The sequence below is a fragment of the Carcharhinus amblyrhynchos genome, chromosome 14 (genome assembly GCF_965287045.1).
Source record: "Carcharhinus amblyrhynchos chromosome 14, sCarAmb.v2.hapA, whole genome shotgun sequence".
Taxonomy (NCBI): Eukaryota; Metazoa; Chordata; class Chondrichthyes; order Carcharhiniformes; family Carcharhinidae; genus Carcharhinus; species Carcharhinus amblyrhynchos.
Window position 1 is genome coordinate 61,074,853 of NC_137337.1, and position 22,888 is coordinate 61,097,740.

The 22,888-nt window shown below is 41.6% G+C and overlaps 1 protein-coding gene across 1 annotated transcript in view; it reads right to left on the reverse strand.

Moving 5' to 3' along the window:
- Window positions 1-3,847: 3,847 nt before the first annotated feature.
- Window positions 3,848-22,888, reverse strand: part of vps39 (VPS39 subunit of HOPS complex) — an 81,523-nt gene continuing 62,482 nt past the window's right edge. The window contains exons 19-25 of the mRNA XM_080202980.1: window positions 21,556-21,684; window positions 16,997-17,099; window positions 15,221-15,266; window positions 14,577-14,726; window positions 10,994-11,128; window positions 5,435-5,526; window positions 3,848-4,339 (exon numbers count right to left, since the gene is read on the reverse strand). Coding sequence (XP_080059106.1) covers window positions 4,258-4,339; window positions 5,435-5,526; window positions 10,994-11,128; window positions 14,577-14,726; window positions 15,221-15,266; window positions 16,997-17,099; window positions 21,556-21,684 — 737 coding nt within the window. The 3' untranslated portion in view covers window positions 3,848-4,257. The remainder of the gene's footprint in view (window positions 4,340-5,434; window positions 5,527-10,993; window positions 11,129-14,576; window positions 14,727-15,220; window positions 15,267-16,996; window positions 17,100-21,555; window positions 21,685-22,888) is intronic.

Sequence of the window (22,888 nt, forward strand, 5' to 3'; positions counted from 1 at the left end):
ATTTACAAACTATTTGACTTCAGAAGGTATTTCAGCTGAGCTTCAATATATTGCCAGCTGGCAATCTATACATATGGACACTTTCAGTCTGGTTTCAACTGGTAGTGATTCGATAACTTTTCGCTCCTAAGGTCAGCGACATCAGCTATTCTTGTATTATAAATCCTGCTTCAAATAAAAAGGACCTAACAGCCTACAGTAGGAACCCAAGCATTTTTATCTGTGAATTTCCTAAAGTGCATACTCCACAACGCTCCAAAAATGCACTTTTATAAACAAACCAAATTGTACAGTCATACACATTCTTTGCCAATTATTTTCTGTTACTTTTCAATAAAGCAGAATGAGTTAAGGAAAGTAGAACAGAAAAAGCTATTTACATTTATACAAACATACAAATATAGCTTAAATTATACAGACGCATTCAAGATGAACATCATAATATAGCAGTCAAATTTTCTCAAGCTTTATTTCTAAAAAGACTAGAAAGTGCACAAGCATTTCAATCTTCAGGAGTTAGGCGCGGCATAGTACTATCAAAACTTAGAACTTAAATTTCAGAGTGTGGAGAGAAGTGCAAATGGTACAAGTGTCTATTTTTCAAAAAAATTGCAAAGCATTTGATACTAGTATTTATAGTATTTTCCCTCCCCATCCTGATCGCTAAGTCTCCATGTCAATCCTTACAATGAGAGAGATCAGAAGGGCTTGTAGTAGTTGGGACTAACTAGAAACATGATGGCAGTTGATGCCAATTTCCCCTTGTCCCATTCAGGCACTTCAATCCATTTAAAAATTACTGCTGTGTGAACTGTGTTACTGGTACATTGTAATCAGTAAGTATTGCAAACTCCTATTTGAATCAGAAGATTCCAGGTTCAAATCACTCAACGTTACTTATTCCTGTTAATAGCCAGAGCTGTACTGATTTATTTGGAAGTTGAGAAGCAAAGTAAACTTCCTCGAGGCAGTGATCTTCCAGTCTCACTCTATGCACTTCAGCTTCAGCGCTACGTTCATTAAGAGTTGCTGTTAGAAGAATTTGACTAATCAACAACTGCTCAATTGAGGTACTGTGAGAAAAGCCCACTTCTGCAATGTTTGCAACTTTTGCAATACGAAGAATAAACTGTAACTTGTGGCTTGCAATTACTTTATCGCCTTATAGTTTTCTGCCCTCTTCTCTTAAAGACACTAATGCAGAAGTACAGTTCCACAGGTACCAGCTGTTCTACATTACTTAAATAACGGAGGCATTTGTGAACTAAACTACAATTATCAATTATTTGTCTATGGGAATAACCAATGTTTCTGTACCTAGGCTATGGTCTGATTTTACGATGTCCCAAAATTGTTTTGGATACGATAAGCTCACCGGGCACAGGCTCTCTTCATCTGTCAAGTGGCATATTTACCCTCAAATCTATTGTGCAATCTTAAGGTTTGTTAAGTATAAGAATAAAACCTTGACTTTAGAACACATTAAAAATTTCTATCAATAGAGTTCCTGGGAACTTGACATTCTCATTTTTAATGGAGAGAGGAGGCAAAAATGAAACAGTCTGGTACTAGACTTAAACATAAAGAAAATGTGGCCTTAAGTGCCAATTTTTGATTTCATAAAATTCCTCAGGAAGATGGAAATTTTTAAACTTTATCACTGTGTTCAGACAGATTTGGGATAGGAAGGATCACCAAATTTTAGAAGCTAAAATTATCAGATCAGGTAATAATGCCAACCAATTTCAATTGTTGTTGTAAAACACATACATAAGAAATTTAGGGATAGTAACGGTTACAGTAACTTACAAACATTTCTGACAAAAGATCTGCACTCTATCCACAAATTCTAATTTATTTGGTTTGGCATAAATGTTCTATTGGACTTTAAATACGCAAATGTCAATTTGTACTGCATTGTGGACAGCTTTCTTTTGTGGATGTCAGATATATGAAACAAATTGAGATAATTTCGAATTCAATTCAAAATCCTACAGATAAAGGAAATGGAAGCTGATATTCAGTTAGTCAGTTACAATTGAAATCCACAGGGCTGTTGACTCTTCCTTCTGGATGGTTAATTAAAAATTCCATTCATAACCTAACAAGTGGCAGTCTTAAGTACAAAATATGTAGTAAAGAAACATCACATTTAAACATGATCACTAGGAGATCTAAATTCAATCTATACAAAAAGTAACACTGAGCTGCCACATTCACCAGGTTACTGTAAAACAAAGTTACTTGGAGCCAAACTATCATTGTTAAACCAACCTTCTCTGCTTAGTGCTTAATATTGTTAGTGTAAAACTGTTGTACCATTCAATAAAGCTTTTTTAAAAAATAACATATTCATGATTGCTTCCTCCAACTCTTTTGTTCCTTTCTTTCCAGTTTTTATCTTATTTTAAGTAGTTGTGCACTCCAACTTGCAGACAATGATTTATGGTTTATAAACTGAGATTTATGGGCTGTCTTGAGGTCTGGTTGACTCACCAGAAAACAAAATTGAGCAGAATGATATATTCACTCTCAAACCTGTTTGCTTTCCCTTTCTCCAGCTGACAATCTTATGAATTGTCTTAAGGACATTAGGTCTTAATTCTAAGCCTAGTAGCAATGCAGCAATGCAGATCTGAGCACTGAGACTGATATGCAAAATCCTGGGGATGTTCTGTACCTTCTAAGTTCTGCTAGCCTGATCCTTACAATAATCAATGGCAAATTGTTGCGTGTACTTTTTATTCTTTTTTGATCTTCAACTATTATTTCCCCATTGTGCTCCCTGAAATACCGTTGAAAGGCATAGATTTAATTCATGTGCATGTGAGCATACAAAATCCCAGCTCACCGCGCACATGCACACACACACACACACACATACACACACACACACTTCAGAATCAACCCTTCACACTTCATGTCACTGCACTCCTTTCCTTTGAATAGGTGCCCTGCAGAGGACGGAGGTGAAGGGATGCCGAATGACTATTTTAAATTCTTCCGTTTGAGAAAAAGGAAAATTTAGCAAGAAAAACACAACTGCCAAAACCTAAACACCTCTTAAAAATTATGTTGGAACAAATTCAATCCCATAACTAGACTTCTTCCATTGCATTCAGCTACACATGCAAAATACATCCCCATTCATTTGGAGCACGTTTTAGCATTCAACTTTTTGGTTGTCTGTAGCCAAAAGAACATTTCTGCACCATCATTTTTGGCTCTCTTTTCGCCTGAAAATACAATGAATGGAATAAGATTCCAGTGGTATCATAGCCTTCCAGTATCTTACATGGCCAAGACAAGAATTTTACCCAACAGTTGCATGGGCATCTGCTTAGCCCAAAGCAGATGGGAAATGGTTCTGTACTTGTATAAAAGTTGCATGAGTATGTGGAGATTTAAAAGTGATAGAAATATTAAGTGGCATGGCATACAATAATTTTTTTCAATTTAAACTAGACTTCAGAGACAAAAAGTGACAAGATACACCCAATATTGTTCACATTTAAGGATTCACGATCCAAAATAGAACCATCAAATAAACTTCATAATCTTTATACTATCATAAGCCAGACGGTGTAGTATGGAAAGGTGTCCCATACCAGTAGTGAACATGCCACTTCTACATAATGCATCACTGAGTATTTTTTGCATGTAGATAAAGGCACACAACACACACAGCCATTGAGATGTGTAAGTAAAAGTCAGGAGCTACAAACTGAAGAATGTTACGAACAGAGGGGTTAGGTAAAAGGAGAATAAACTCTCAGAATGTCACACCTCTTCATAAGAAATTTAAGGCGGATTTTTTTTTTAGCTGCGCTCGCCTCTAAATTGGAAAATTCCATAGACCACCCCTCGCCTGCCCCAATTCCTGTGGCGGGTGGGAAGGTAAAATTTGCCCTTTAATCTCTGGTGAAGTCTAAAAACCACAAATGTGCTTTCAGACTCTGGGGATGTGCTCTTATGTAGTGCAACTGTCTTCCATGAAATGACAAAATTCAAATATACAACTTACACACAGGAAATAGCTTCCAGTTTTTCAGCAACTCCCCAATGCAAGCAGAAAGCAGACATGCCAGTAAGAGTATCTGTACACAATTATTAATGAGGTTAACAATATATTACACAGTGCATATCACATGGCCACTCATCCTCCAACGGTGAGTCAGGTCATGAACTGAAAGTTCATCTTATTCAAATGTCCATGAGAACAAAAAAAGATCTTGCATCCTGATTGAACTGACACACTCACGTCTCTGTGGGACAAACACTGCGGTCTTTGCAGCAGAAATAATGGACCACAACTCCATTGGGGTAACGCGCAAAAGCACTGCAGGAGAAGAAACAACATAAATAACCAGGTGAATAAACAGTTTAAAAACATCATAAGTATGTAAAGGATGTTTGTATGGAATGTCAGATACACTAATTCTCTGAATTATTCTTTCTATTCCAATTTTAAAGTCAAGGAGTTTTCAAGTGTTGAATTTATCTGACGTGCTGGTTCACCCAAACTTGCGTTTTTTTTGGTTGGTGGGTCTATAATACACAAACATTTTGGATTAATTTACTTTTCCCTGTCCCTATATCATTTCTGCACTCCTATCTTTGCTGGTGCCGCAGTACCAGGCAACAGATATGCTACCAGATCTCTAGCAATGTTGGTTCCCCATGTAATTGGTATATGTCAGTAGCTTAAAACGAACTGTCTCTGGCAGGGCTGATCCTTAGCCTTTGCACAACAATAAAGTTGATAATGCCGTTCACCCAGAAGCCAGCAGCTCTACTGAATGGCAGCGCCGCTGGGGAGGTGGTGGCTGCTACCAGTATGACACGTACCTGAGGCCTAGAATAATTGCTAGACTCTGGCTATCTTATTTATACATTGATAAATTCAAGTGAAGAAGCATGATCCATAGTGCAGGGCAGCATCTGATGATCATAGAAAGTGGAAACATTATTAGGAAACTTAAGGAGTATTCACGTCAATACAGGTATTTAAAAACTTGATGACTGCACAGTGTGTAGGTTCAGGAAATAATGCAAAGAACAGATGATTGTATAATGAATCTAGATGTCAAACAAGTGGGAACATAGAAATGAGCATGTGAAACAGTGCATTTAGACTTTAAAATCCTGTCGAGTAAGTTTCTTGTGTAATGTTCTTAATTCATCATTGCTGATTACTTCTCTCAAAGACCCTTACTGTTAGCTAAAATGGTTCTCTACGGGCACAAGTCACACTTGGAAAGTGTAAACATATATTCCTAATGCTGATGTATTTGCAGGACAAATGGATATTTAACAGCATTTTTATTTTTGGTGAAGACTTGTCTCCACAAACTGATCGTTACCTAGGAATCATGTTAAGGTTAGATTTTAATAGGTAAGTATTAACACTGGGGAAAGTATTTGAAGACTGAACCTGTTTCCAATTTTCTTCTTGCAGACTCGGCAGATTTTCTCCTCCGTTATGATGCATTTCACCTCCTGATGATAAATTCTCTGCTCCTGAATCTATCAGATAAAAAGAACAGAACTTGCATTTGCAACAATTATAACTTCAGTATGTTCCAAAGTGATTTGCAGCCAATAAAACACTTTTGAAATGTAGTCACTGGTGCAATGCAGTCAAATACAATGCCTGTTTTCTGCACAGTATTGGCCAATACACCAGGAGACTTCCCTGCTGTTCTTTAAATAGTATCATGGGATCTTCCACATACACTTGAGGAAACTATCTGAAAGATGGCATCTCCAACAGTGCAGCACTCATTCAGAACTGCATTGTGCACTGAAGTATCTGACTAAATTATGTTCTCTTTGTCAATGAACTTCTTAACTGCAGCTGAGATTGCTGGTACTGAACTAAGCCTTACATCAAATAAAGCAGACAAAATGGTTTTAAGCTAACACAGACTTTTAAAACTTTTCCAAGGTCAAGAAGCCACACATGGTCCTGCTTCCTAATCCCATTATTTTTCTTGAAAGTTTTCACTTATCAACATCAGAGATGTTAGTGAAGAAGAGAGTAATTTCATTTTGGGCAACCAGGTTAGCACTAAGCAATTCAAGGTCAAGGATAGCAAGGATGAATGTAGAGTACAGTTTCCTCTGCTTGACCCCACAGTTTAAAGGTAAGAGAATTTCACCATTTAAATGTGACATTTTTCCCATAGAAGACATGGATTTGAGCCAGTGTCTGGCAATTCAACGGGATATTGATAGGCTGGTATATTGGGCAGATATATGGCAAATGGAGTTTAATCCGGATAAATGAGAGGTGATGCATTTTGGCCGGAATAATGTAGGGGGGCGTTATGTGATAAAGGGTATGCCCATAAAGAGTATAGAAACGCAGCGAGACCTGGGGGTGCAAGTGCACAAGTCTTTGAAGGTGGCAGTACAAGTGGAGAAGGTTGTGAAGAAAGCCTATGGTGTGTCAGCCTTTATAGGAAGGGGTATAGAATATAAGAGCTGGAGTCTAATGTTGCAGTTGTATAGAACGTTGGTAAGGCCGCATTTGGAGTACTGCGTCCAATTCTGGTCACCTTACTACTGGAAGGACATGGAGACTCTGGAGAGAGCGCAGAGGAGGTTTAGAACATAAGAACATAAGAAATAGGAGCAGGAGTAGGCCATCTAGCCCTTCGAGCCTGCCCCGCCATTCAATAAGATCATGGCTGATCTGTCGTGGCTCAGTTCCACTTTCCCGCCCTCTCCCCATAACCCTTAATCCCCTCTCTTATCAAAAACCCATCAACCTGTGTCTTAAAAATATTTAGCGAGGCAGCCTCCACCACTTCAACGGGCAGAGAATTCCAGAGATTCACCACCCTTTGAGTGAAGAAGTTCCTCCTCATCTCCGTTCTAAACCACCCCCCCCTTTATCTTGAGGCTGTACCCCCTAGTCCTACTGTCTTTTTTGAGCGGGAAGAGTCTCTCCACCTCTATCCTATCCATCCCATTCATCATCTTATACATCTCAATGAGATCTCCCCTCATTCTTCTAAACTCTAACGAGTACAAGCCTAGTTTATTCAGCCTCTCCTCATAGCTCAACCCCCTCAACTCTGGTATCAGCCTAGTAAACCTCCCCTGCACTCCCTCCAAGGCCAAAATATCTTTGCGCAGGTGCGACGCCCAAAACTGCACACAGTACTCCAGCTGCGGCCTCACCAATGCCCTATACAGCTGCAGCAAGACCTCCCTACTTTTATATTCAATCCCCCTCGCTATGAAGGCCAGCATCCCATTTGCCTTCCTGACCACCTGCTGCACCTGCAAGCTGGGTTTTTGCGACTCATGCACAAGGACCCCGAGGTCCCTCTGCACCGTCGCCTGCTGCAGTTTTTCGTCACGTAAGTAATAGTCCTTCCTACCATTATTCCTACCAAAGTGGGCCACCTCACACTTGCCAACATTAAATTCCATTTGCCATTTCCTGGCCCATTCGCCCAGCCTATCTAGATCCTTCTGCAGACTCTCCACACCCTCCGCACAATTTGCCGTTCCCCCAATCTTGGTGTCATCAGCAAATTTCGACACCCTACACTCGGTTCCCTCCTCCAGATCATCTATATAAATGGTAAAAAGCTGAGGCCCCAGCGCCGACCCCTGGGGCACTCCACTAGTCACCATCCGCCAATCCGAATAGCACCCGTTGACCCCCACTCTCTGCCTCCTATTTGACAACCAATCCTCTATCCACGCTAACACCCCACCCCCAACTCCATGTCCCTCGACCTTCTGCAATAACCTCTTGTGAGGTACTTTGTCAAACGCCTTCTGAAAATCCAGAAAGACCACAACCACCGGCTCTCCTCTATCCACCGCCCTAGACACATCCTCATAGAACTCCAGTAAATTTGTCAGACACGACTTCCCTTTAATGAAACCGTGCTGCGTCTGCTCTATGAAGCAGTTCCCTTCAAGATGCCTCGCAATTTCCTCCTTAATGACGGATTCTAACATTTTACCTACCATAGACGTTAAACTAACCGGCCTATAATTCCCCGCCTTTTGCCTGGCACCCTTCTTAAACAACGGCGTAACATTAGCCGTTTTCCAATCATCCAGCACTTCCCCGGAATCCAGCGACGTCTGGAAAATAACCACCAAGGCATCCACTATCACCTCCGCCATTTCTTTCAGAACCCTCGGATGCATTCCATCCGATCCTGGGGACTTGTCCACAATCAGCCCCTCCAGTCTGTCGAGCACCGCCTCTCTAGTAACAGTAATGTCATTAAGACCCTCCAGTCTTACCACCTTTCCATCACTAACACCCGGCAAATTATTCACGTCCTCCTCCGTGAAGACAGAAACAAAAAAGTTATTCAATACCTTAGCCATATCCCCATCCCCTACCACTAGGTCCCCTTTCTCATCCTCTAAAGGACCAACATTCACCCTAGCCAGCCTCTTCCTTTTTATATATTTATAAAAACTCTTGCCATCCTTTTTTATATTAAGCGCTAGCCCAGCTTCATAGTTTCTCCTACCCTTCTTTATCAACTTCTTTGTCAATCTTTGTTGACATTTAAACCTCTCCCAATCCTCTTCTCGCCCACTACTCTTAGCTACTCTAAATTCCTCCGCTTTTAATTTAACACTTTCCTTCACCTCCTTTGTTATCCACGGCTTATTACCTCTCCTCCTACTGTTCTTTTTGACCATTGGAATAAATTTCCACTGAGCACCAAGAAAGATCTCCTTAAAGATCCTCCACTGCTCCTCAGCAGACCCTCCCTCCAACGCGCTCCCCCAGTCCACATTCGCCAATTCTTCTCTCATCCTACCGTACTCCCCTCTATTCAAACAAAGTACGCGTGTCTGGGAACCCACTTTCTCCTCCTCCATCTGCACCAGAAACTCCACCATATAATGATCACTCTCCCCAAGAGGATCCTTCACCGCAAGGTCCCTAATTCTACCCGCCTCATTACATAGCATGAGATCCAAGATAGCTCTCTCCCTCGTCGGCTCCAACACGCACTGTTCCAGGAAACTATCCCGGCAGCATTCCAAGAACTCCTCCTCGAGCCCACCGCGTCCAACATGGATCGACCAATCAATATGCAGATTGAAATCCCCCATAACTATGGCCGTCCCATTCCTGCACGCCGCACTTATTTGCGCGTTAACAGCCCGCCCCACCTCCAGATCATTATTCGGGGGCCTATAGACGACACCCACCAGTGTCTTCCTCCCTTTGCTGTTCCTAATCTCCACCCACAACGATTCCACGTTCTGCTCCTTGGCTCCAATATCATCCCTTGCTACCACCTTGATGCTATCCTTAATCAGCAAAGCTACGCACCCCCCCTTTTCCCTCCTGCCTATCCTTCCTAAACACTTGATAGCCCTGTACATTCAGCTCCCAGTCCCTGTCACCTTGCAGCCACGTCTCTGTAATGGCCACCAGATCGTATCCATTTGTGTCGATCTGCGCCACCAGCTCATCCACTTTATTCCGAATGCTTCGTGCATTCAGATTTCGTGCATTACCAGGATGTTGCCTGGTATGGAAGGACTGGGTTATGAGGAAAGATTGAACAAATTGGGGCTGTTTTCCCTTGAAAGACGGTGACCGAGGGGGGATCTAATAGAGGTGTATAAGATTATGAAGGGTATAGATAGAGTAAACACAGGCAATCTATTTCCTATGTTAGAGACACAGAGTACGAGGGGCCATGGGTTTAAGGTGAGGGGGGAGAGGTATAATACAGATATTAGAGGGAGGTTTTTCACACAGAGGGTAGTGGGGGTATGGAATGCTCTGCCAAGTAAGGTGGTGGAGGCAAGCACGCTGGAGTTGTTTAAGAGCAACTTAGACAGGCACATGAGTGGGTTGGAGATGGGAGGATATAGGAGATTGTTTTAAATAAGGTTCATTAGCATTGGGACGTCCCTGGTAATGTAAAAGGATATGGTATGATAATAATGTTTTTTCTCTTTTAATTCACAGGTTTTAAGTCAGTCCGCCTTGTTGTCCGACGAGGGGCATACACGCGATGGGTCGTACTTGGGCTGCTCTTGAATGTTCGAGATTGGCCTAGTGCTTCATGTCGTTAGTGTGTGCTTAAACTGGACCAGATGCTGGGCAACACAACAGCTCAGTGACTATCACTGTTTGCTGTGCAGACACATGGATTTGGGCCAGTGTCTGTGGGAGTTTGCGCATTCTCCCCGTGCTTGCGTGGGTTTTCTCCGGGTGCTCCGGTTTCCTCCCAGACCCCAAAGATGTGCTATTAGGCTGATTAGAAGTAATAAATTGTCCCTAAATTAGTTTCCCTCAATGTGGATTGCCATAAAACAATAGATAAGGGTCATGGGTGGAGGGGGGAACTGGTAATGTTAAAATGGCGGTGCAGGCTCGTTGGGCCGAAGGGCCTGTTTCCCGGGGTGTTTTTGTTCTTTGTTCTAAGACATCCTTTATCCTTTAGCTTGTCCAAACAGATTGCCAAATTAGGGGCACTTGTGCAACTATGCCTGAACTCATTTCTCTCAAAATTCTTGCAGCTGGAGGAGACTGCGTTTTTATTAGTGTGATAAGAACACAGTCTCCTCCAAATGCAAGAATTTTAAGAGACTAGTTACGATTTTGAACTAGTCTCAGAGCTGAATGGCTAGTGATTAATCTATTGCTTCAATCTGTTCCTGCTAAAGATTTTATAACAGGACAAAATAAAATGAAGACTATTAGCCTAGTTAATCAAAGGTGCTCAAAAATGCACTAGATTAGGACTGAATGGGAAGTGATTTTACTCACTAGAGTTCGATTAAATGCACAAGTTCAAGATATAGCTTAGCCCACTGGAAATAGATACAACAGCAGTAATGGAACTCGTTTTCTTGTCACTGGAATTTGACACAGAAATAGGTAATGGGAAGTACTTTTGTTTGTTGGGATGCTATTATGCTTGAAATAGGAATGTCTATCTAAAACCAGTACATTTAATCTTTAGGTTCTAGTACTTACACGAAGGAACTCTGCATGAAGGAGACTTTTCATAACTTGACTGCAGCGGTGTCTCTGTGCATTTCCTTCAAGAACATTCTCCAGAAATACTTGGATCTCCCGGATTTGGGTGTTGGCAGGAAGCAGATTCAAAGTCTACAGAAACATTATTTTAAAATTACAGAAAGGAAAAACATCTCTGCATATAAACCATGAAGTACAGCTTTGTAAATATAACCTAACACAATATTTACAATAGTGTAACACTCTTCCCAGTACACAATAATAGTCATCTACACGGTCATCGGGATCATTGAAAGATCTTCAATGCACACATTTGATACTTTGTGCATGTTGGCCTCGACTGATACATGCTTGGATAAGAAAAGGATTAGGCTCAGCTCTGAGGCCTTTGCTAACTGAACTGGTTGATAAACTGACCAGGCTCACAGGAATCACAGCCAGTTAGGGGACTGGGATTTTTCTGAGCAGGCAATGGTTTGAGGGTTAATTTATAATGATCTTATAGCGTTTGTGCATTCTAGGTAACTTTTATTGTAAATTATCTGAACTTTAAAGTTTGGATCAGGATTCAAAGAGCAATGACCCAATCTTCCAAGATGAGCTTTCCAATTTTTCTTGATATTTCTTTATCAGATTTAGATGAACTCCAGGAACTATCAAATAATTTCAATTTGTTCCCCCAAAGCAACAATTCTCAGCACTGCACAACAGTACTGGGTGCACTCTTAGACAAGTACAATTCATTAAATCATACACAAACCATGTACCATTTCTCTGAACAAAAATTAAAGACATTTAAACCAACCTAATATATAATCTTATCAACATATTCATTCTTGTGAACATAAATAGACTTGCAAGAAACTACAAAAAGCTGTTTGGCAGATTGATCAATTTCAACATCTAGAAATGGAGCCAAGCAACTCATGGGATGCCAGTGCATCTCAGCAAAAATCTGGATACAGTTACAAAAATGAACTAAAGTTCCAAAGAACCATATACATTCATCATTCCACTTTTTCATATTGGGTGCCCAAGAGTGATAAATATTCAGAGCATTGTTCCAGTTAAAGCGGTAGAATGAAACATTTACCTTTACCTTTCTGTCCTCAGTATTGGATTTGGGGGGTGGGGGGGGGGGGGGGGGGGTGGGGGGGGGGGGGAGGAGGAGGAGGAGGAGGAGGAAACACCCCAAAAATGCTCTGAGGAATACCTCTTTAAGGTTCCCAAGTAAGGGTTTACCTGGCAATTGTCCTGACCAATTGTATTGGGAACTATCTGACAAAGCGATTTACGGCTCTAAACTTTGGATGCTGCTGCTAGTAATACACCAATCCAAAAGAGTAGAAAGAATTAAAGCACATCTAACTTTAACATAACTAGTTTAAAGACCCAGACCAAGCCCAGCAAAGGACACCTCAAACATCCCCAGGGGACTACCCTACATCCCACCAACAAAACACCCCAACCCCCTTCTAAATGGGACTCACCCTTTTCTCCCCAACCACCGACCCAGGTCGTATCCTCTCACCGATGTCCCAACTCTCTGCCCCCACCCCATTGTCTGACTCTCCTCCCCAGCCCACCTCCAACGTCTGACTCTTTCACCCATCCAGCATTCACTGAACTTAACACTTAGCTTTTCCGTGGCCTGTTGTTTGCAATTGGACATTTAAACTCACCTGCTTTATTGCTTCAATCTCACCACCTAAGTCAGAAAGATCAGGGCGAGGCAGGCACTTAAGAATTTTAGTGAAGACAAGTCACTGATTACCAGTTGCAAGTCTGTTGCTGACTGTCACTCGGAGAAAATTGTGGCTCAATAAGTGTGTACGATTGTTACCAAAAGTGACTTTAGTTCTTCAAACTTTTGCTGGGTAACTATTGGTGACTGTAATGCAGTTGGAATCATCTGAAGTTTGCAATTTATATCACATTTTCGGATGGTTCCCAATGCATGCCAATTGCCCAGGGGAAGTGTGCATTTTTGGTCAATTGCCATGCAAACCTTGTGTGGGAAATTTCAAAGGGGATTCTTCAGCAGATCTTTGGGGTACCTCCCAAAACAACGCTGGGAGCTCTGAAATTACAACCCAATAAATCTGAAGAAAACAGTAATCTTGTTTTGGTGCCCCTGGCCATGTATTATGAGACTCACAGTCACTACCAATGACACATCCTTCCGTTCAGTACAGAAATGTTGTTCTCTTGGGAGTATCCTCTCCAATAACTCTACGCTCCTGACAAAATCAACCATTGTCTGCCAAAAGCAAGCTTAGCAATCAGCAGGCTCACTTACAAACTTTGGAAACAGCATGGAGTTTGTCTCAGAACAGAAATCAAAGTCTACCAGGCTTTAACATTGCTTCTTTATAGGTGAAACTTGAACAATCTATCAGCATCATATAAAACAACTGGAAGCATTCTTTCTTTGTTGTCTTGAGGTCTATTTGTAAACTCAGATGGCAGAACAAAATTTCCAACAGTGAGGAAATATAGGCCGGAATTTTACTGCCTTGCTCACCCTAGAATCGGGGTGGGTCAGGCTTGCAGAATGGCATTCTCTGTTGGCCTCGGGCAGGATCTTACGAGCCTCGAGTGAGCAAGGCGGTAAAATTCCTTGCAAAGTGTTGCATACCTGACATTAAGAGTATGGTCTGTCATGTGGTTTACAAGAAGGATTCCTACTTATCAAAGAGAGTTACTCTACAACTAGCGCAGCATGGTAACCCACACCACAGGATGTTCCAAACTTAGATGTAAAGACAATCTGAAAATCAGCCTCAGGGATTGCAAGCTGGATCCCAATGCAGGGAAAGAAATAACCTTGGAGAGATCTGTCATCAAGCAATTTTAACATTTGAGGAGAATAGCCTTCACAGCAAGCAAGCTAAAGTCAACACCTCCAAGCATTCCACCAATGATTTCATATGCGTATTTGCAATCAGTTATTCAAATTGAGACCTGGCTGAACGTCACACGAGACAACACCAACCCAGGCACAAACCATTTTTAACTTGCCAAACACTCATCTGTTGAAGTGACAGGAGAACCCATTAGTACTTTGTAGACATAAATCTTCCAACGTCACTATCTGTTTTTGTTTAATTATGTATGATGACATTCTATTTGTCCAAAGGGTGAATTAATTATAAACTTGCATTGGGCAGAGAATGGTTGTGAGGAAGCGAAATACTACATAGTTCCACAACCGAATATTGGCTACGTCATTTAACCATGAGCTGTTCAGCTCTGAAAACATTGGAGTTACAGAATCCTATTCAACACATTACCCATTTAGCCAACTGAGCTCATATACATATACATACACTCAAGTATATATTTGTCCTTACTAAATTGAGGTAACGTAATATACATGTTGCTTCTTTATTGTGGAATAGCACACTCCAAAAATAGTTAACTTGCCTCATATAAAATTCAATGTCAGCCAAAGTTCAGTGCAATAATTCTATTATGCACTTTCGTATTGTTCACAAACAAAAAATTGGTGCTGCTGATTCCAGATTTGGATTTTCTGACATGTATGGTTTTGCCTGTGTAGATGTAACTTTGACAATACCTTTGTGGTGTCCAGTTTACTGTGGTGCAGCTCCAGTACTTGCAGCGCAGCCTGCAGATTTGCTTGTGGCTCGGGTATCTCCATCCTGATTGGTCCTACACAGTGAATGTCAGGTGGTGACAGGTACATACGTAGTAGAGAAAGGTACACCTAAATGAAACAATGACATTGTTTGTAAATCATTCACCTTTCAACCTTCTATATAAGCTAGATTAAGCAGCAAACTTTAAAATATTTTAATACATCTCTGATTGACTTAACCAACTATATATAACACGCAAGTACACAAAAACCTGCTGCTCTCTGTCAACAAATTCACTAAATAGTATGGTAACCAACTGCTGAATACAACAACAATGACCACTGTTTAATGATGTGTGCCCATCATAAAGGATGGGCACACATCCTCCTTCTCTTCCACTTAAAGTACGGCAGGCAATAGCTAAACTGTTCATCTTCATCTCACTAGGCTCTCAACTGAGGGACGGGGCATGTTTCTGCTCAGCTTTTGTGTGGCAAGTGTTGTTGAGCAAGAGCTACAAGGCTGTTCTTTACAATTTGAAACAGTAATCTCTGCTATTTGAGCTCCACATGAAATAAAACCCTGGAACTCTGCAGGGAGGATTACTAGTGTGTGTACTCACGTCTTTGTTGCCATCCCTGTTCTGATCGTAATGTTTGTGACAGTATCTGAAATCAAACAGAATAGGCACTCATTAAAATCAACAGGTGTAAACTAAGTCCAGTTTGATTTAATTTGATAAGGATGTAAGTGAACTCAGTCCAAAAAACTATTTTATAAAATGAACAGAACTTGCTGAAATTAGTTAGAAATCAATCCAACAGGCAGTGTTCCAATATATTAATTGCTGGTACCTTGCGCTGATCATGTGAAGATCCAAGTAAAAACCTGAGAAAATACATCTATTTTCCCTCTGGCCCTAATTCTCTCTTCTCCTGGACACTAACTGTTGGTCAGGTACAATTCAACAAGTGGTAGTAGCCTCAAGCAGCCAGTTTTCATGTGCAAGCCAAGACAGCAAGAGTTTTTACTTGAAGCAAAACCACAAAATTGTAACCAAAATGTAATAGAGATGTGTTGATGATATTACATTTCACACTTGCACCAAGATTCATTTGGATAATCACAAACTTAGAATCTGCGCATTCAGAAATCGTAATAAAACTTAATTGCTTCTTTTATGCATTGCAAAGTAGTCACCAATGGTCATGCTGAAATACACAGATGCATGGCCACACAACAGCCCGAAAGGTACAGTGCAGGTTTTGTTCTGTGATAAATAGCACACGTGGTGGACAAAAAGGTAGAGAGACCGAGCACCAAAGAAAAAGTAGGCAGTGCACAGCTTACTTTGGTGGCAACCTGATATAGCCCACTTCAGTTTCAGTTTTCTCTTCCTGCACAGATGTCTGTACCTGGTCCAAAGAATTTACTTTGCTGAAGCGCACCCATTCCCAATCTGTGCACATGCAGAAATCCATAGCGTGTCAAGGGTTGGAGTTCACGACCTCTGCTCTCAACTCTGATTTTTCTTAACATTTGCCACTGACAGGAAGATCTAAATCCATGCATATCAATGGTGGTCAGTTTAGCTTAGGCATGGAGGTGACCCAGGCTGAAGAGTTTTCCATCGAATCTGTGTCTACAATCTTGCCAAGTTTTGTATCATTTGCAAACTGTCTAATACTGTTCTCTACACCCGAGCTTAGGCCACTTAATGGACGCACAACTTATTCTTGGGGAACATCACTTCAAATCATCTCCCATTCTTAAAACATCCAACGCCAACAGCCTTTGTTTTTCGATTTTGTATCAAACATTTGCCTGTTGAATTCTACAGACTGTCATCTTCCTAACACTAATTAGTTGCTTAGTAATTTAAATATATCTGATTTGAAAATAGTTTTCAAATGTGCCCACTACTCGACTCACCCCTAGGAAAATGAACACAATTCAAAGAGTATTCCTGAATTAGTGTGCTCTCAATTTCACCCTGGAGAGTGACCAATTTTGTGGGTGGGACCAGGATTCATGCAAAATGAATATTGAGCCAGTAAAAAATGACTGCAGAAAACACTTTTTGGTATAACACAACTACATTGAAAGCACTGGATTTGAGTACAGGACAAATGTAAACCGCTCACCCTCACCAATACTCAGCAGGTTTGACCTCCAGATGTAGATGCAAACAAATGTTCAAGAGGTACATCAAACTCATTCTGCTCTCACTTGGTGGAGCAGCTAGGCACATTAATTAGTTGATACTGGATTTGAACCCATGGAACCCAGCATTGCAGGCCCAACACTTACATATTTAAAAGCATCCAGAAACCCTCAAAGTAAAAAAAGTATTAAACGCAGTAATTTAAACTCCTGAAATGGATTGTGATATACTTACTCTTCTGCCATTTTAATATTCTTCAGTATGTGAACATAAATAAAAAGGGCTTGTTCGTGTAGGCCCATCTGACCCATCAGCAATGCTCGTTCCTCCAGCAACCCTGAAACGTAATCAGAAAGGTCATTCAGAGCATTCACTTTCGCCCTCCCTTTCCCACTGAGCAGTCCAAAATGAAGACCAAAGTGCAGAATGTATGAAGTTACCAGGATTGAAGAGAAAAGATGGGATAAATTAGAAAGCAATATGAATCAATGTCAAGTTTTGATTTCAGGAATTGAAGATCTATGAAAAGAATAAACTACAACAGGGAATGGTACAGAGTGTTTTGTGACAGTAGGAAGCAGGCAGATCTCTTAGGACACAGAAGAAACTGACAATAATTTTTCAGAAGAGCAATAAATATGGCATTGTTAAAACAATAAACTAGGGCAGAAAAAATCTGAAGGTCAGATAGGGATTGTGAATCAGGCCAGCAGCTTGCTAATGTACAAGTACAGGTATGCTGAAACAAGGCTAAAAGATATGGGAGCAACATTTATATCTCTTTTCTAATTAGTTGAGTTTCAGAAAGAAAGTTGAATAAATAGTTTCCAGGTGAGGTGTATCTGAAAGCAGGGGATAATAGCCCAGAGTATGCGTGCACAATTAAGTTTCTACTTTAACATTACATATTTTGTCTTAATGTAACACTTAAGTAGTAGAAGCGGTTGCAACACTGTCACGACAGACCCACTAAAGGTGGCGCCACAGTGATATACAGTGAAGAGGGAATTACCCTGGGAGTCCTCAACATTAACTCCAGACCCATGAAGTTTCACAGCATTGGGTCAAACATGGGCGAGGAAACCTCCTGCGGATTAGCCCTACCATCCTCCCTTGGCCAACTATCCTCCATACTGAATATTAGTTTAAGAAGCACTGAGTACAGAAAGGGCAGAAAATATATTCTGGGTGTCAACTTCACCAAGAACATCTCAGTAGCATCATTACTGGTTACGTTTTCCAAGTCCTTTTATTTTTGTCCTAAACTGGGTGACTTCTAGACTGGGCCTGTGGCTAGTTGTGAAGGAACCAACAAAAGGGAAAAACCTATTTGGCCTAATCCTCACAATTTGCATTTTGCATTTCCATTCCTCTGATAGTATAGGGAAGAATGACCACTGTGCAGTCCTTGTGGGGATGGTGTCCCATCTTCACACTGAGGATATGCTCTATTGTGTTGTATGGCATTAATGTCACATGAAATGGCACAGATTTAGAACAACTCCAGCAACTCAAAACTGGACTACCAGGAGGCACTGCAAGCCATCAGCAGCAGAACTATATTCTACCAGAAACTGTAATCTCATGGTCTGGCAAGTCGCTCACTCTACTATTAACATCAATGGATCAACTTTGGTTCAATGAAGAATGGAGGAGGACCCGCCAGGATCATCATACCTAAAAATAAGGTATCGGCCTGGTTTAACAGTACTTTAGAAGAAAACTCATATTGGACTTGAAACATTAATTCTGTTCCTCTCTTCGCAAATGCTGCCAGACCTGCTGAGCTTTCCCAGCATTATCTGTTCTTATTACTACACAGGACTACTTGCATGTCAAACAGTGGAAGCAACATGCGATAGACACAGTTGAATGATTCCACAACCAACAGATCAGCTCAAAAGGTCTTCGGTCCTGCCACATTCACTCATTAATGGTGGTGGATAACTAAACTAACTAGAAGGGAAGGCTCGACAAATATCCCCATGCTCAATGACAGGGACGCACAACACATCAGCACAGAAGTCAAGGCTGAAGCATTTGCAATCAACTTTTGCCAGAAGTGTCGAGTGGATGATCAATATCAGCCTTCTCTTGAGGTCCCCAACAGATGCCAGTCTTCAGCCAACTGTATTTATTCCACATGACCTCAAGAAATGGTTGAAGGCATGAAGTATTGCAAAGGCGATGAATCCTGATAATGCTTCGGCAGTGGTACTAAAGACACGTGTTCCAGAATATGCCATGCCCCCAGCCAAGCTGTCCCATTACAGCTACAACACTGTCCAGTAATGTTGTAAATTTCCTTGGCATGTCTTGCCCACAAATTGCAGGACAAATCCAATCCAGCCAGTCATCACCCTGGTCTCAATCAACAGCAAAGTCGTGGAACATGTTGTTGAGTGTAATCAAGCGGCACTTAAACAGCAACAACCTGCTCTTTGACACTCTGTATTTGGGTTCTCAGGGGCCTGTCAGCTCCTGGCCTGATTAGAGTTTTAATCTTGACATCAAGGCAGTATTTACCCAGGGTGTGGCATCAAGGAGCCATAGCAAAACTGGAGTCAATGGGAATTGGGGAAAAATCTCCACTGGCAAGGGTAATATACCACACAAAGGAAGATAGTTGTGGTTGTTGTCAATCATTCAGTCTCAGGACATCAATACTGGAGTTCTTCAAGGGAGTCATCAGTTAATTCACATCAATGATTTTTCTTCCACCCTAGGGTCAGGCATGGAGATGTTCGCTGATAATTGCACAATGTACTGTACCAGTCACGACTCCAGAGATATCAAAGCAGGCCATATCCACATGCCTCAAGACTTGGACAATATTCAGGCTTGCATTGATAAGTGATAAGTAATATTCCCACCACAGAAGTGCCAAGCTATGATCACCTCCAAAAAGAGAGAAACTAACCATCTCCCCATGACATTCAATGGCAGTACCATTGCTGAATTTCCCCACCATCAACATCAGAGGGATTACTTTAGACTGCAAACTGAACTGGACCAGCTATGTAAATATTATGGTGACAAGAGCAGGTCAAAGGCTGCGAATTCTGCAGCAAATAACTTGCCTCCAGACTCCCTAAAGCCTGTCTACCATCTACAGGAGTCAGGAGAGTGCTGGAATATTCTTCACTTGCCTGGAAGGTGCTGCTCAAGAAGCTCGACACCATTTAGGACAAAGCGGGCTGCTTGATTGGTATCCCATCCCTCACTTAAGCATTCACTCCCTCCATCACTGATGCACAATGGCAGCAGTGTGCATCATCTACAAGATGCACCTTCCAAATCTGTGACCTCTACCATCAAGAACAACAAAGACAGCAGGTGCATGGAATCACAACCACCTAAAAGTTCCCCTCCAAGCCACGCATATCCCACCATTCTGTCACTGACACTGAGTTGAAATCTGTGAAATTCTTCCCTGGTGGTTTGGTTGTACCTATACCTCATGGACTGCATCAGCTTAAGAAGGTGGCATACTACCACCTTCTCATGAGCAACTACGGACAGGCAACAAATTCTGGTCCAGCCAGAGATATCCATAGAACCACAGAAACCCTGCAGTGCAGAAAGAGGCCAGTTGACCCATTGAGTCTGCACCGACCGCAATCCCACTCAGGCCCTACCTCCACATCCCTACATATTTGCCTGCTAACCCCTCTAACCTATGCACCTCAGGACACTAAGCGGCAATTTTAGCATGGCCAATCAACCTAACCCGCACATCTTTGGACTGTGGGAAGAAACCAGAGCACCCAAAGGAAAGCCATGCAAACACGAGGAGAACGTGCAAACTCCACACAGACAGTGACCCAAGCTGGGAATCAAACCCAGGTCCCTGAAGCTGTGAAGCAGCATTGCTAATCACTGCGTTACCATGCCACCCATCCTGTGAAAGAATTAAAAAAAAAATCAATATATCCTCATAGGAGGATCTGGGAGGCTCAAAACTGTTGGTCCACAAGTGTCTCAGATTGCAGTTATACCATGAAGGGTTTGCATAAGTAGCTTCTGTAATAACCATGGAAACAGGAACTTATGATGGAAAACTTGATTGAAAAAGTTATGACAATAAATTAATAGAGACAGTAAGAGACTAAAACACCTAGAAGTCTTTACATCTTAATTCTCTTATTTTGACCAAAACTAAAGTTAATGTTAAAAACTGTACCCTACACAGGTTTGGACTTACCCAAACACGTTGATGCTCTTCAGGCTTCAGCTGGCCTGAGCCTGTTTAATCTAGTTTTGCTGCATGGAACCTAACAATGCCACTATATATATCAAAATCTAGATGAGTGATGTCTAGAGTACTGTTGATAAAAACCTAAATTTGTGCACAGTGCAAGACCCTTGGAAGGTTCAAAGATGTAAAACAGATCAAGAAAAATTGGGAAGCTTGACTTGAAGCTAATAATTTGAAAGGCTGGACAGTGCAGGGAACAACACATCTGTTATTGATGAATGTGCCAGTATTATTTCTAAATAAATCGCTAATGTACCTAAAGGAAACACAGTTTGGAATGAGTAAGAGATGATCAGTACCTGCTATGGAACTTCATCAGTTTTCTCCAAATTTAATTCTTTTTAAAATTATATAGTGACACGTGCTCGCATTAGGATTAACACTTCATTGCTTTTGCAAATTATATTCAGAAATTTAACAAAACTTCATAGTAGGCACAACCAGCTACCTCAGATACTTACAATGCATGCTTTACCAAAGCAATGAAATATCAAACATTATTATTAATATTTTGTCCAGAGATTTCACCACTCACCATCAAAAGGAAAGTCACTGATGAGTTTGCTGGGTTGATAATGCGTTGAAATTTCTAAGAAACATAACAGCTTGTTCCTATGCTCTCCCAACTCTCCTTCCTCCATTCCAGCAGGAACAGGAATTTCATCTAGAAAAGTAACCAAGGGTGATTATAATGTAATTTTTACAAACCACATCAAAGCATCATAAGTTTATTTTTTAAAAGAGCAGTTCACTGATGAAGCTTTTTGCAATATGTTTAAAAGGTTGAGATAGGGGAGAAGATGGGGAAGAGGGGGGTTAATTTTCCCACCCCACTGTGCTAAAAACATTAGTGCAGTGGGCCGGGAGAATCTTGCGGCACACATGCAATCCCACCGCAACAGTGTCTCCCAGCGCTGGATTTTTGGTAGTGTCTGCTCCGTGTTGGTAATTGGTGGAAAAGGATTTAAATCTACATTTTAATCTCATTTAAATATCATTAGCAGACCTAGGACTGAAGTCTCCAGGCCCAGTAGCATCTCCCTCACCCACCACAGTATTTCGCTCCAGCAGGGTTTAAGTAGCTTTCCACTTGCAGGTGGCCAGTGGCCTGACCCTACTGGGGGGGGGGGCAATTCAGACACCCCCAGAGGGTCAGGTGATTGGGGCGGGGGGGAGCTCCTAGGCCCCCCTGGTATTGCCCAAAGGGCAAAGTAGCTAGGGCACCTTGGCACTGCCCAACAGGCATGGAGCAGTGCCAAGGGGATTGGGCATATGGGAAGGGTGGGGGCCTGTTGGGGGTGATTAGTGGGGCTGGGCCCACTGCCACTCTGCCTAGGGATTGGTGGGGGAAGGAAGGAGGCCAGCAATTGGGACAGTGATCAGCCTACTAGGGGGTGGCTTCTGGACTGCGGAAGGAAGGGTTGGGAGGGGCTGGAGATCTTGGAAGGCTAGGGATGGCCAGCAATCGGGTGGCCATCACTGCAGGGACAGTATGCATGTACCAATTTTGGCACATGTGCAGTGGCCTGCTCAGCATGCTGATTTCAGCCTCTCCGGTGGGAATAGGCACCGCCCCCTGAAATTTAATGATAAATCATGCTGGTGGTCTCTGAAGTGCACAGAATGTGGGAGATTCTTCTCTGAACTCCCACTGCAAAAAAAAAAGTCTGAATTACTCCAGTTTTTATGCAAATTTCACACTTAGAATATTTTGGAGAGAATTCTGCTTAGAACCCTATCAAATAGGCTGCTCAGAAATAATAAAATGAATTAGACAAAATATGTAGGTGGACAGAATTGAATACTGTTCTCAAGGTGTGATCTGATCAGATCATTATACAGTTTGAGCACATAATAGTTAGAACTGT